General features: G+C 38.9%; 1 protein-coding gene across 1 annotated transcript; it reads left to right on the plus strand.

Annotated features, from left to right (window-relative positions):
- The first annotated feature begins 12851 nt into the window (after positions 1-12851).
- On the plus strand, positions 12852-14093 carry LOC132613112 (uncharacterized). The gene has a single exon (XM_060327164.1). The coding sequence runs from the start codon at positions 12852-12854 to the stop codon at positions 14091-14093; it is 1242 nt and encodes a 413-aa protein (XP_060183147.1).
- The last annotated feature ends 622 nt before the right edge of the window (positions 14094-14715 follow it).

Consider the following 14715-nt stretch of genomic DNA (forward strand, 5'->3'; position numbering starts at 1 on the left):
TCTGCATTTGCTGGTGACAAGTTATGTGTACATGACTTACAAGGTTTAAGTTCTTACAAGGATCCTTGGAGGAATTTCATCAACACTCAGATCAATGGGACTAGTCTAGTATTCTGCTGTATATCATGTGTATATTGCAGTATATCAGCTGATTTTTTGAGTGCAAAGCAAGAGTTACTGATAGTTATAGATTACATAACTACAGACGTGAGGTTGTGCAGGATTGTAGGGGCTGATATACACAAGTGTCATGCTGGTATACACAAATATACTACTGATATACATGGACTGATGACCAAGTTGTGCATCAAGGTTTCAAATTTGGGACACAAATTGGTTGACAAGCAGGAGAGCAACATTCAAATATGCTTACAAGATTGGATTAACAGATCAGTTCTTCAAGTTTTAGCTTTTTACCGCATTTTTAATTTAGATATTTGTAGTGCCAACTTAAGCCATCATATAAGACTTAAGTTGGAAATTAGCTTAATCATGTTTTCTATTGGTCTATATGGCCACCTTTGTAAAGACATTTAGCTTGTTTGTTTTGAGAAAATATATAAAACTAGCCCTAGGCCAAAAGCCAAGTGGACTTTATTATATAAAGAAAAAACTAATAGATGGGGGAAACCCTAAACCCTAAACCCGGCGCTCTCTTCTCTATCATGCTCCCCAACGCCTAAACCTAGCTTTTTTGGCCAGCCATGGCGGCTGCTACCACTGGACAGCCTCCTTACGAGGTTGTCCAGGTCCCTCCACCTCTAGACTTTTCAAAAATTTTACAACCATCAACACAAAACAATGCAAGCATGCAGCCAACTACTCTACTGCCTATACCTATCAAGCCTGTTATTTATGTTCATGGTGAACCTACAGTAGAATGGGATATGGAAGAGATACAACGCATGATAATACAAGAGAAATTGCAATTTGCAGTGGTAGGAAAGTTTTCGTATGGAGGGCCAGAATTGAATGATCTGCGCAAGTTAATTCCGCTTCAATGTGAATTAAAAGGTGAATGCTCTATTGGATTCTTATGTAATCGTCATGTTCTAATCAGATGTAGCCTACTGGAGGATTACGTGAAGCTTTTGTCAAAGAAAATTCATTACATAAAGGATAAACAAGCATATTTTCAGATGAGAACACTCAAATGGGATCTGTGGTTTGTCCCTCATGAAGAAACATCAATCGCTATTGCATGGGTATCCTTTCCAACGCTTGCACCAAATTATTTTGTGAAGGAATCACTGTTTTCCATGGCTAGTGCAGTGGGAAAACCATTAACTGTGGACATGGCTACCAAAAATAAGACAAGACCTAGTTGTGCCCGTGTGAAAGTGGAGGTGGATCTCTTGGTGGAACATCCTAAACGAGTGTAAATTTTAGCAGTGGATAGAAAATCTGGCGGTGTCAAGTCTAAATGGATCCCAATTCAATACAATTACATGCCCAAATATTGCAAAGAGTGTTGTTTGCAAGGACATGATGAGACAGGATGTTAGAACCTTCATCCTGAACTGTTACCTGAAAAGGAAATTGCAAATGAGGAAAAAAAGGAAGGTGGCACACCAGATGACAAGGTACAAGAAAATAACAAAGTCCAAAATTCAAACAATGCTAATAGATATGTCATTAAAGTATTACAAAGTGGGAAAGTTGTAGGTGATGTTAAAGACCTTTATAAGTGGCAAAATTATAAAGGAAAAAACAAGAATAAAACAGTTGGTGATGGACAAAACCAATTAGCCCTTACAACTGCCAAAGAGGTTATTAATGTCGATAGTGATAAGGCTGATAGTAGTAAACAATTGGTTAAGGGTACTGATTGACAAGAATTTGCTTCTACTGATTTTATGAATATTCAAACTGTTGGTAACTCTCAAAATTTTAACAAGACTAGTGGAAATAATGAGGAGAATCAACTTGCTACAGTAAATTCTATTGTTGTGCAAGTTGCTAACAAGTTTGGGTGCTTTAGGTGTGAATGATGACGAGCAAGAGCAGGTTGATGCTAATAAGCAGTTGATTGCAGCACAGTCAGTGGTGGAGAATATTGCTGCACCTTTGAATTTTAATGCTGCTATTTCAGCTGTTGATGTTGTAGCTGTAACAATTCTTCTGGCTGGGGAGAAAAGCCCTGTGAATTATGCAAGTGTGTCTTCTCCTTGTAAAAAGAATGTTACAACAACAACTGCTTTAGGTAAAGTTGTAGAGGTGGTGGAACCAGGTGGTTCAATTACTGATGTGGTTAAGGGTGTGGTGAAACCCCTGAATAAGCAGTCACCAAACAAAACAAAGCAATGGGTGGAAGCCTCTTTCCCTAAGCCAATTGAAAATTTGGTTACTACTAATGAAGCATGTGCTGATGTGCCTTCAACCATTTATGCTACTGGTTCTGGTGTTAATAGTAGTGATAGAAAGTTTTGGAGGGATCAGGTGGAAGAGGATATTGAAGAAGGGGAAAGTCCTGGAGATAAGAAAGTTGATCAGGAGCAGTAATTTGATTCAGTAGGGCCATCTCAAGAAATATGTGCCATGTTTGTTAATGTTGTAGTTGATGTAGAGGTGGAAGATGCACAAGCAATTGGTGCAGCTGCAAATTTGGCTCAGCATAAAGAAAGTGGAGCAGCTGCAAGTGCAGTTAGCCAAGTGGTAATCAAAAACCAGGAAAGTCAAGTTGTGACTCCAAGAAAGAGCATTCATAAACAGCAGCAGCCAAAAACCTCTTAAACAAATGCAGGTTTGCCAGTGGAATTGCATCAAAGCAGTACAGGAAAACAGGTGCATATTGCTAGTAAAACTGGCACTAAAGTGCAGGCCTTAGGTACTGATCTGCAAGTCTCAAGTGGCAACATGCAGAGCCAAGAGGTGGATATGAGTGCTGAGAAGTTGGCCGAGGAAATATTTTACAAAAAGCAGCAAGTTCAGGCTACTATGAATGCCTCAGTTAATTTTTCTCATGTGAGGGGTGTTGAGGTACAAATAAGGCAAGAAGCAGACAAGGAACTTGAAACTAATGTAACTCCAAGGGCTAATAATCATAAGCAGCAGCAGTATACAGTTATCAAACCAGGCTTATCTGGTGCACAACAAAAACAGAAGAGTGGTGCTAAGAAGCCTGTTAGTTTTGTGCAGGAAACTCAGCAGCAACAGATTACTTCAGGAGGAAAGCACAGCCAGGTTATGCACAGTACTGCAAAAAACCAGATTCAGGTCTCACATGCTAATTATATGAACACTCAAAAGCAGGTGGGGCAACATGAGGCCACTGCAAAGGTAAAAAACAATCTCAAGTTGACAATGTGCAAAATAACACTGTACATTTACAAGTAGCAATTGCAGGTGATGAAAGGCGAATTGATATGGATGAGGAGTCTACTGCACAGAATTTTTTTAATGCTGCTAGGGAGGGTGATATATCACCTAGACAGATGCAAAGTGGAAAATTCAGAAATAAAAGTCATACAAGGAAGGGGAGTTGGGATGGAAAGACGAATGAAGAATTTATCCCAAGGCATATTCCAATGAGGCAAGCAAAGCAAAAAGTGGCAGCTCCTACCACTTCAAATAGGTCCACAAGATCCAAGAAAAACTAATGAAGTTCCAAGATTTTTTGGAAAGGCTAGAAAATTAAGACAAGGTGATAGAATTACAAAAGTTAGAAGATTTTACAAGTTCAACGAACAAGGGCCTTGACTCTATATTGTTTCTTGTATTATTTTGTCATTATCTTAGTATTATCATTTGTAATATCATCATAGAGTGTATTATAAACTCTGTGATGATCATAGATTATTTGGTCATTTCCAGTTCTTATTTTTTACATGCTTGCTAGTAGTAGAGGTTTTTTCTTTTTTCTTTGCCTCAATAGGATTAGTAAGGTAAGGTCTAGTCCCCCTTACTTGTACTTTTTCCATTGTGGTTTGCTTCTAGAAAATTAATAAAATTAGCCCTAGGCACCAAAAATGCCTAGTGGACTTTGCTTTAAAAAAAAATAATCTAATAGATAGGGACGTTTTGGAAATATACGAAGAGACAAAAAAACCCGAGCTTCTCTCTCTAGGCGACTTGGTGATCTAGTGAGAGAGTGCAAGTTTCAGGCCATTCATGGCCTCTCAGGCCACCATGCAGCCTCCACATGAGGCTACGCCATCCACACAACCGCAAACAACTACCATGCAAATCCTAGACTATTCCAAAATATTAAAAACTACATCTTTGAATGCTTGTGACCCTCAACAGTCGACTTCCATGACTGTTTTGCCTATACCAATGAAGCCTATCGTGTACCATCATGGTGAGCCAACAATACAATATACCATGGAAGAGATTGAGAGAATGACAGTTCATGAGAATTGTCACGACCCGGCTAGGGGCGTGACGGGTACCCGGGGCTAACCGCCGAGCACCGCTCGTACTAGTACTCCTTAGGCTTATTTAACAATCATTTATCAGATTCATGCGTGATTTATAAGAAAGCATGTTTTCCTTTAGAAACATAATGTTTTTATACACATGAGCCCTTAGGCTAGCAAAATAATATATATGTATATATATATTTACACAATGACCCCGCCGTGAAACCACATGACCCACATTGAGTATCTACGAGCCTCTATGAGATGACATCTACAATCGTACACAAAAGAATCATCATAGGCACCTCCAGGACAATGAGGTGCTTTCAGTCAGCTAACAACCTCTAAGAATCTGGAGCAAGATCTCCTCCCTGTCTACCGTTGGGCATGAACACAACGTCCAAAGAAACGGACGTCAGTACGAATATTGTATTGAGTATGTAAGGCAGGAATGAAATAAACAACATAATAGAGGGGTCAGGAATCATGAGAGAAGGATATAACCTGAATGTATATTATGGACAACATACTCTCTACATATATCGCATTTTACATAACCATAGTATACATGTTATCACATCCTATACATCATCACATACATCATCATATCGTAATCCGCATCGTTACCCGCATCCGTGTAACCCTCATATGCCGCCCACTAGTGGTGATCATGCCCGGCCCTCTAGGCTCGGTGTAAACATAGCAGCCCGCATTAGCGATGACATGCCCGGCCATATAGGCACAGTGGAATCATACGCAGCCCGCATTAGCGGTGACATGCCCGGCCCTCTAGGCTCGGTGTAAACATAGCAGCCTGCATTAGCGGTGACATGCCCGACCATATAGGCACGGTGGAATCATATCGTCACAAAATCAATCAATACACATCACTATTATATATCTCATAGTCATATTACAAATTAGCATTATTCATCATCTTATTGTCATAGCATACATTAGCATTAAGAACATACATTAGGCTTTAAGGCAACCACACTATGTCGGGGTGACGTAAGGTCGTGAACCCCCCGATTGTATTATGGACATTTATGAGTATCATGCCTCGCCTTGAAGGAAATAAAGCATGAGGCGAGTGTTAACAATAATAACATCATTAGCATTGTAGGAACATCGTGCCACAATTTCTTGAATCTCTATACTCTAGCTCATTGTCATTATTATCATGCTTACAGGTGATTCGATATATAGAAGGACTCATAAGCTTCATCTTATAGAAGGATTATAGAAAACTTGAAGGATTCATGCCTTTTGAAAGAAGAGTTAAGCCTCACATACCGTTCTCGTTTAAGCAATCTAGCGTTCGCTTATTCTCCGTCAATGTTACGTCTCCACCTTCAAAAGAGGATTCGTATTCATACTGTCACGACCCAACCCCGTAGGCCGTGACTGGTGCCCGAGCTGGGCACCCGTACTTACCTGTTCACCTATCGACATAGTCACATCTCGTCCTCATTCAACATATAACAATTTAGCACAGTTTTTTTTTGTAGCATATATCATACATGTCATGCTGAAGCCTAAATACATACGAGCCGTTGAGGCTATCATAGTAAATCCCAAACGTAAGTGAACGTCAGTAACCCACAACCCACATTTATGTCTACAGGCCTCTAACAGATGTAACAGAAACATATGACGGGACAGGGCTTCGCCGTACCCAAAATAGTCATGAACATAATGATATGTACAACGGAAGGATCTGTACCAAAAGTGTGGGCTCCAGGTCAAAGGAGCACTCCAACAGCAGAATGTACACCCTAAACCGGCGGATCACTTCTATAGACGTCGGTACCTGCGGGCATGAAACACAGCCCCCGAAGAAAGGGGGTCAGTACGGAAATTGTACCGAGTATGTAAGGCAGGAAATATAAAACGAGGAAACATAGTCAAAAGTGGAAGCTTTACAGAACCAATAAAACTATATAAAATCATCCATACATTTTCTTTTAGGTACGAAGTAATTATTTTTTTCTAATCTTGAACCGTATACGTACACATACCTGTGAATATTTACGACGTGTCCCGGCCCTCTAGTAAGGGACTCGGTGGATAGGATCATGTATGGCGACATCATGTACAGTGCATGCATATATATCGTGTCCCGGCCCTTTAGTAAGGGACTCGGTGGATAGAATCATACATAGCAGAATCATATATCATGTATGCATAACGTGTCCCGGCCCTTTATTGAGGGACTCGGTAGGTACATATAACGTGTCCCGTCCCTCCCTTGCGGGTCTCGGTGAATAAGTCATCATATGCTATCCTGGCCACCATCCCCGTATCATCATAACATCATATATAAGTAACGTGTCCCGGCCCGCAAGTGAGAGGGACTCGGTGAATAATACAGATAGGTACGCACGATAACATGTCCTGGCCCGCAAGTGAGAGGGACTCGGTGAATAATACAGATAGGTACGCACGATAACATGTCCCGGCCCGGGCTCAGTGAATAGACATATCCAGACTTGCACGAACAAACTAGTGCGAAACCATATGCACACACGTCACAACTCGGTACATACACACTTACCGATACCCGAAGGTTCAATAAAATAATCGTGCGTGCTGTAGCATGATAACCAAAACATCAGAGATTACAGAAGATGTTCCTATCAGAATATTAGTAGTCAATTATTCATAACAGATCATTCACATCGTAATTTCAATATCAGATTACATACAGAGGTCAGAATTACTTTTAGCGGAACACTTTTGTCAGAATACTTTTATCCCAATACATATGTCAGATTACTTGCATCAGAATACTTGTATCAAAATACCTATAGCGGAATGCTCATAACGTATTAGTTATATCAGGTTCCGTACTCATATCAGAACATTCACTTCGGAGCATTTATTTCAAATACTTATGTCAAATTATTTATATCAGAATGCTCGTACTTATATTTAGGCACTCGTACTGACGTAATCATGTCATAAGGTTCATACCAGGATACTTATATCGGAATACGTATACCAAAATACGTTTGTCAAAATACTTATATCAAAATTCTTATATTAGAATACTTATATCAAATACTGGTATCCAAGTATTTGTACCGTAATACTTATGTTAAAATTCTTGTATCAAATACTCTTAACAGATTATTTATATCGAGTTACTTGTATCGGACCATTTATATCAGCAAAGTCGAATCAGAATACTTATGTCGAAGTTCCTAGATGCTTATTTTAGAGGATACATACGAATCATATCAAGCGCGGACGATAGCCAAAGGTTTTCTTAATTACCGTACAAAATGGACCAAATAGGGCAACACGATTAAGTTTCGAAAACTGTGGGCCCGTCCCGGGTCAAGTCGAGGTGGGGGACATGAATCACAGACATTTGGGGTCTACGGAAGCATACATGGAGGTTCCAAAGCGATTCGATTGCATTTGCATAAGTTTCGGACATTTGATTACTTTTCAACCAAAAATGAGAGCTTTGAGGTTCAATTCAATTGAATGAATAGTACTCGATTTCTAATTCGGATTTTAAGGAACAGAATTGCCCCCGGGGCTCCGATACCGACCTAGTATACCTAGGACATGCCAAAAGAAGGAATAGGGTAGCCTTACATACGTTTCTTGCGGCTTATGCTTGCGTAAAATCAAACGCCGTTTCGTCCAAAATCTACAAATGGTCAAAGTTAGCAATTAGAAATTGCAAGACTTTAAGGATTCATTTAACTTCATATTTGTCTACCGAAATTTCGGCAGCACTTCCCCTATATATATAACACCCCCGAGGCTTAGCTCGGCTCATAATATCACAACAACAACCCAACAATACCAAACAACATCAAAGTTCACAACGAGATAGGTTCCAACATCAATGTTCTTCCTTTCTACATAAAGCGACACTTCCATTCAAACTTCACAATGTCGAACTAATATCAACATTATCGTGTTCATTTGTTTTATTCAAGGTTATTCAAACACATTCCAATAATATTCCAAACGATATACATGAATTCAAGTAGTCCGTCACTTTCCATATTCTATCCAAAACTTCTACGAATGCAACAAAACTTCCCAAATCACATTGTCTTCCTTACAAACTCATTAACAACCATAACTTACATTTAGAATCTTACTTCCACACTTATACAAAAATCATATAAAAATTCACATAATTTCTCATAATCATATACAAGCAATTTCAATGCCATTTCAATTCATCAAACCTTCATTTGCATCACAAGAGATCACCACAATACAACTAATCAATCTAAATAAACTTTAATCCACTCCATCTCCACCTTACATGGTACACGGCCAAACACCACTTCACACACATGCACGGCTACTTCACAACACAACACAATTCCATAATTTTCATGCAACTCTAATCACTAACACATATATACCCATTCCATAACATAAAAACATAGAAATCTCACCTTTTTCTTGAAATTCCGATTTGCCGCAAACGTCGCTCTTTCGCCAAACTAATTGTATCACGTCGGAGAGCGTCTCGCATACACTACGAATACAAGAAGAACGAGATTTTTAGATTAAAATCAAAGGCTAGAATTTTTTTTGTTGGTGAAGGGGGAGTGTTCGGCCGAAGGGGGGGCTTGGAGCTCTCAATGGTTTATAATTTTTTTTCTTGAACTTTCTAATGGCTAAGCATGTTTATATAATATGCTTACTTAATTAAGTTGTCACATGGTCATCACATGACCAATTAATTGGGTTTGGGCCCTTCCTTGGCCGGCCACCCCTAGCCAATTGGGCCTAAATTTTCATCAATCTTGTTGAGCCCAATTCGTTAGAAATCTCGTTTCGTAATTCCCGAAACTAATTTCCAAAATTCCAAATTCACCCTTGGCCATCTTCAACACCTCCACAATAATATTTTCCATAAACAACATACACACATTAATTCAAATCAACATATAACCTCATTCCTTACAAATCGAAGTTATTTCGAATTTTCCCGAATACACGAAAATACGGGATATAACACATACTAACGTTAGTTACCCAACTATAAGAACACACTACTATTTCAAGAGAAAATTGAGTAGCACTTCCTCTGTTTATACTACTTTTACCATATTCCATATCAACGCCCAACACTCACAACAACAATTACAATATCGAAACCAACAATCATCATTCATATACAATGGCCATGATCCACCATTTCTCTTCATTTTTCCCACATTTATGGTTTTGGGTTCGCTATCGTATTTTATCATGTATCACACTTATCTCATGGTCTACATGTCATTTATAATGTATTCATACTCACAACACACTAACATTCATGATTCAATTCAACTACCATTCACTCATGGCACTATTCACTCATTTATGACCCATTTGCTATGCTTTTCTACAATTCGGGTATCTTAACCTTCCAATACCTTAAAAAACATGAAATGGTCATGAAACCTACCTTGGATGATGGTTTAACAAGTATTGAGTGGAGTTTCTCCTCTAGCACCAAAACCCTATCTCCTTTCTTTTGGTTTTCTTTGAGGAAGATGAACTTTACTTGGGTTTCACACACTTTGATTCATGGATTATGTGTTGTTGATCTTAGTTTCCCTTTTATTTCTCTTGTAGTTGAAGAGTAGGGAGGGTTCTATATGTTTCTTGAAGTGTAGAGTGAAAGTGGAATAAAAATGAAATGAAAGAAGTCCCTTATACTTAAACTTAAAATCTGCCCGACCCTCTTTATACGGACCAACATACGGTCCGTACTATTTATACGGACCGTATGTATGGTAATACATTTGTTCCAGTGGCTGTTGGCCTCCTTGGCCAATTATACGGTCCAACTTACGGCTGGTACAATTTATACGGTCCGTAGGTTGGGCCGTATAATGCCAGTGATTTCGTTTTCGTTCTCGTTGTCTCGTTTGATCTCCGATCCTTATGGATACTTCTTGGCACTTGTTTAACATCTCAATATCAATCTTAGGGGCATTATCACACTTCTCTAAGACATCATTATGCCATCATGGACTTGTTGCTCGAAATTCTTATCCGATACACAACGTATGATTCGCTTTCCTTAACAACTTTCTCTCTTTGCATCGTATGCCTTTAAAATCTTGTTGAGGGTCATCTAATACTCTTTATTACTCATCAAAACATCGCATATTCTATGTCCTCTACTAGCATGTTCACTGTACATATACGGGGAATTTTTTCCAAGGTGTAACAAGAACTTACAATATGCAGTAGTGGGTAAATTTAGCTATGGCTTGCCAGATTTGCATGCACTACGTACATTGATCCCAAAACAATGTGAACTAAAGATTACTGCTACCATTGGACTATTATGCAATAGGCATGTTTTGATTAGATGTGAATTATTTGAATATTATGTTGCACTCTTGTCAAAACCTGCATTTTGAATTAAGGAGAGTGGATGGTATTATCCCATGAGGACACTTAAATGGGATCCTTGGTTTAATCCTGAGGAAGAGACTTCCATTGCCATTGCTTGGATATCTTTTCCTACACTAGCACCAAACTACTTTGGCCAGTCGCAGCTATTTTCAATGCCTCAGCAGTTGGAAAACCTGTGACTTTGGACTTGGCAACCACAAATAAAACAAGGCCAAGCTGTGCACGTGTGAAAGTTGAAGTGGATTTATTGGCTGACCATCCTAAGAAGGTTCAAATTATGGCTGTGTATAGTAAAACTAGTGATGTCAAGTCAAGGTGGGTGAGAATTCACTATGACTTCATGCCCAAGTACTGTAAGGAATGCTGCTTGCAAGGTCATGCTAAGAAAGGATGTTGGAAGTTACATCCTGATTTGTTACCAGATAAAGAGAGTGAAGAAGAGATTGAAGGTGATGAGGGAGAGAAGGGAAAGCATGCTACAGTCCCTATCAATGAGATGGAAGCAGTAAAAGTTACAACCAAGGAAAAAAAGGCAAACAATAATCAGGCAAATCATACAAGGAATAGAAATCCTAGGCAGGTGATCAAGGTGTTAGAGAGTGGTAAGGTGGTTGGAGATGTCCAGGATCTATATAAGTGGAAGACTCAAAAGGGAAAAAAACAGGTGGAGGTTGACAACCACACTCAAAAGCAGGTTGCTTTGCCAATAGGAAAGGAGAATGGTGGTACAAGTAAGCAAAGAGAAATTCTGAAATCTGGTGCTTTTCAAACAATTAATAAGTTTGCAGCATTAGAAAATGATGATGGTGTGCAAGAAGGTGTGTTGATGGTCAAGGATGATCAGGTGCAAGCACAACCAGCTAATGCAGAAGTGGGGAATGCAGGTGACAACTCTTATAAGCAGTTGGTTATGGCATCTAGTGTTCATGAGGGTGAGATTGGTGTTCATGATGCGGAGAAGACTTTGAATGTCAATGCACCTGTGTTTACTCCTGGAAGGAAGAAATCTTCACCCTCTAAGCCTAAAGAGTGGGTTGAAGTAACTTTCAGATCAGCGGTGGATAAGGTTACCACTAATCAGGATTGTCATGAGATTCCTTCAAATACTTTTGATGAGGATAAATGCACTAGTAGTAACAGGAAATTATAGAGTGAACAAGTTGAGGAAGATGGGGAAGAGGGTGAGATAATAGGAGGCAAAAAATCTGTTAGTAGGCAGTCTATTGACTCTATTTCATCCTCACAAGAAATCCACAATATGTTTGAAAAAGTTGCTGATGAAGTGGAGGTAGCTAATGGCATTCAGAAGCAACAGGATCAAGTTAACAAGGTGAATAAGGGACAAGAATTTGTTTCAATGTTTGAGAAAGGTTCTGATGATGGTGTAGGTGAGGTGAATAGTGGGGATGCTCAACAGGAGGTGCAGACCAAGGAGGTGACTCAAATCACACAAAAGTCACAGAGGAAAGTTGATATAAATATGTAGGAAACTGCAAAAGCACAATGTACTGATAGCATGCAGGAGTATACTGGTGAACCTAATGAAACTCCTAAATCTAGACAACATTCTCAAAATAAGGTGGGAAGTCTAGCAGCTGGGAGAAATACTAAGAAGATTATAGATGCTGCTAGTCAAGGGAAGCAAAGTGGGAAGGAGAATAAAGATGCTTGTAGTACTCGGCAACAACAGAGTGGTAAGGGTTATGGAAAAATGAAGAAGCAAAGCAATCAAGTTCTCTCTGCAAATTTGTCAGCACCAAGTGGTTCTCTGCAGGTTCAGGTGCAACAAGAATTTACTTCTAAGTTTCAAAAGCAGACACGACTTGCATTGGTAGATAATGGGCATTTGCAAGTAGCAGTAATTGGTGGTGAGGAAGCAAAACTTGACATGGATGAGGAATCCACAGCTCAAAACTTCATGAATGCTGCAAGAGATGGAGATTTATATCCTAAACAAGTTGAAAATTTAATTGGCAAAAACAGGAGGAAAAATGCCAAGGAGAATAATGTACCTCACTTTCCAGGGGTACACACAAGGAGAACTGCATCTAAATCCCAACATTAGTGATGAATGTACTAATTTGGAATATAATGTCAGTAGAAACTAAGAAGGCTTTTAGGATACTTCTCACAATGCATAACAAATACAAATTCTTTCTTATAGGTTTGATGGAACCTTTCCAACAAGCCTATAAGTTGGAAAGTTATAGAAGAAGGCTGGGATTGGAATTTTTAATGAGTAATGTGTCTGGTAAGATTTGGGCAGTTGTTTCTGATGAATTTGAGGTGGATGTTCTAATAGATAGTGTGCAGCAAATCACTTTGAGACTATCTAATTGGCATATTGGCATGGAGATGACTGTCACTTTAGTTTATGCTAAGTGTGACAGGATTGAAAGAATTGAGTTGTGGGATTCCTTGTACAACTTAGCATCGAATATGAATACACCATGGCTTGTTGGTGGTGATTTCAATGTGATCGCAGATGAGCATGAAAAGTATGGTGGACAACCTGTCTCTTTGAATGAGGTGGAGGATTTTAGGCACTGCATCAACACATGCAATTTAACAGACTTGGGATACAAAGGTAGTGTGTATACCTGGTGGAATGGAAGAGGTACTGGGGACTGTATATTCAAGAGACTGGATATATGCCTTAGTAACTTTGAATTTCAACAGCTGTTTCCAGGTTTGGAGATCACACACTTGATCAAAAATGGTTCTGATCACTCTCCTCTATTGTTGGAATACAAAGAAGAAGTAGTTCAAATTAGGAAGTCATTAAGATTTCTTAACTTTTGGGTGAAACATGAAACTTTCCTTGATGTTGTGAGAGCAAATTGGAATACTGATGTGCCAGCAAACTCTTTCATGTCCTTTAACTTGAAACTGAAGAAAGTGTTGTCACAATGGAGTAGAGCAATATATGGGGATATAATTCAGCAGGTTACAAATCTTAAAGAGGTCATTAAAGCTCATGAGCAACAGTTTGAAGCAGATCCATCTTTACTCAATAGAGAAAAGCTGCAGAAGGTACAAGCTGAATTGATTAAAGTGTATGCATTGGAGGAGGAGTATTGGAAACAAAAGGCTAGCCTGCAATGGTTCCAAGAATGTGATAAGAATTCAAAATTCTTCGATGCACATGTGAATGGAAAAAGGAAATTTCTGCAGCTTAGAAGAATTCAGGATTCTCAAGGAACTTGGCTTGAAACAGATGAAGAAATTGCTGAGGATGCTGTTAGATTTTATCATGCCCAATTCCATGAAACTAATGTGCCTACTCAGTTTGATATTTTGCAGCAGGTTCCTAGAATGATCACACCTAAATAAAATGCAGAATTGATTGCTAATCCTACTAAAGATGAAGTCAAGCATGCGGTGTTTGGTTTGAATAATGCAAGTGTAGGTGGACCTGATGGATACACTGGCATGTTTTTCCAAGCATGTTGGGATATCATTGGAGATGATATATTCAATATGGTATGGGATTTCTTTGGAGGTATGCAACTGCCTAGGTACATAACTCACACTAACCTTGTCTTGTTGCCTAAAAAGGAGAATCCTCATACATTTAGTAACATGAGACCTATAAGCTTAAGAAACTTTGTCAATAAGATTTTTTCTAGAGTTATTCATGAAAGGATGGTTCACTTGTTAGCAGAATTGATTTCTCAAAATCAAGCTGGTTTTGTGAGGGGTAAAAGTATAGTGGATAACATTTTATTAACTCAAGAGATTATAACTGATATTAGGCTCAGAACTAATAAAGGAAAGAAAAATGGAAGTCAAATAGTCCCTAATGTTGTAATGAAGCTTGATATGACAAAAGCTTATGACAGATTGTCATGGCTTTTTCTCACAAATGTCATGTGGAGAATGGGATGTTCTGAGAGGTTCATCAGTTACATTTATGAGTTGGTTGGAAATAACTGGTATTCTGTGCTCATTAATG

Source organism: Lycium barbarum, chromosome 10 (assembly GCF_019175385.1).
Source record: "Lycium barbarum isolate Lr01 chromosome 10, ASM1917538v2, whole genome shotgun sequence".
NCBI classification, from domain to species: Eukaryota; Viridiplantae; Streptophyta; class Magnoliopsida; order Solanales; family Solanaceae; genus Lycium; species Lycium barbarum.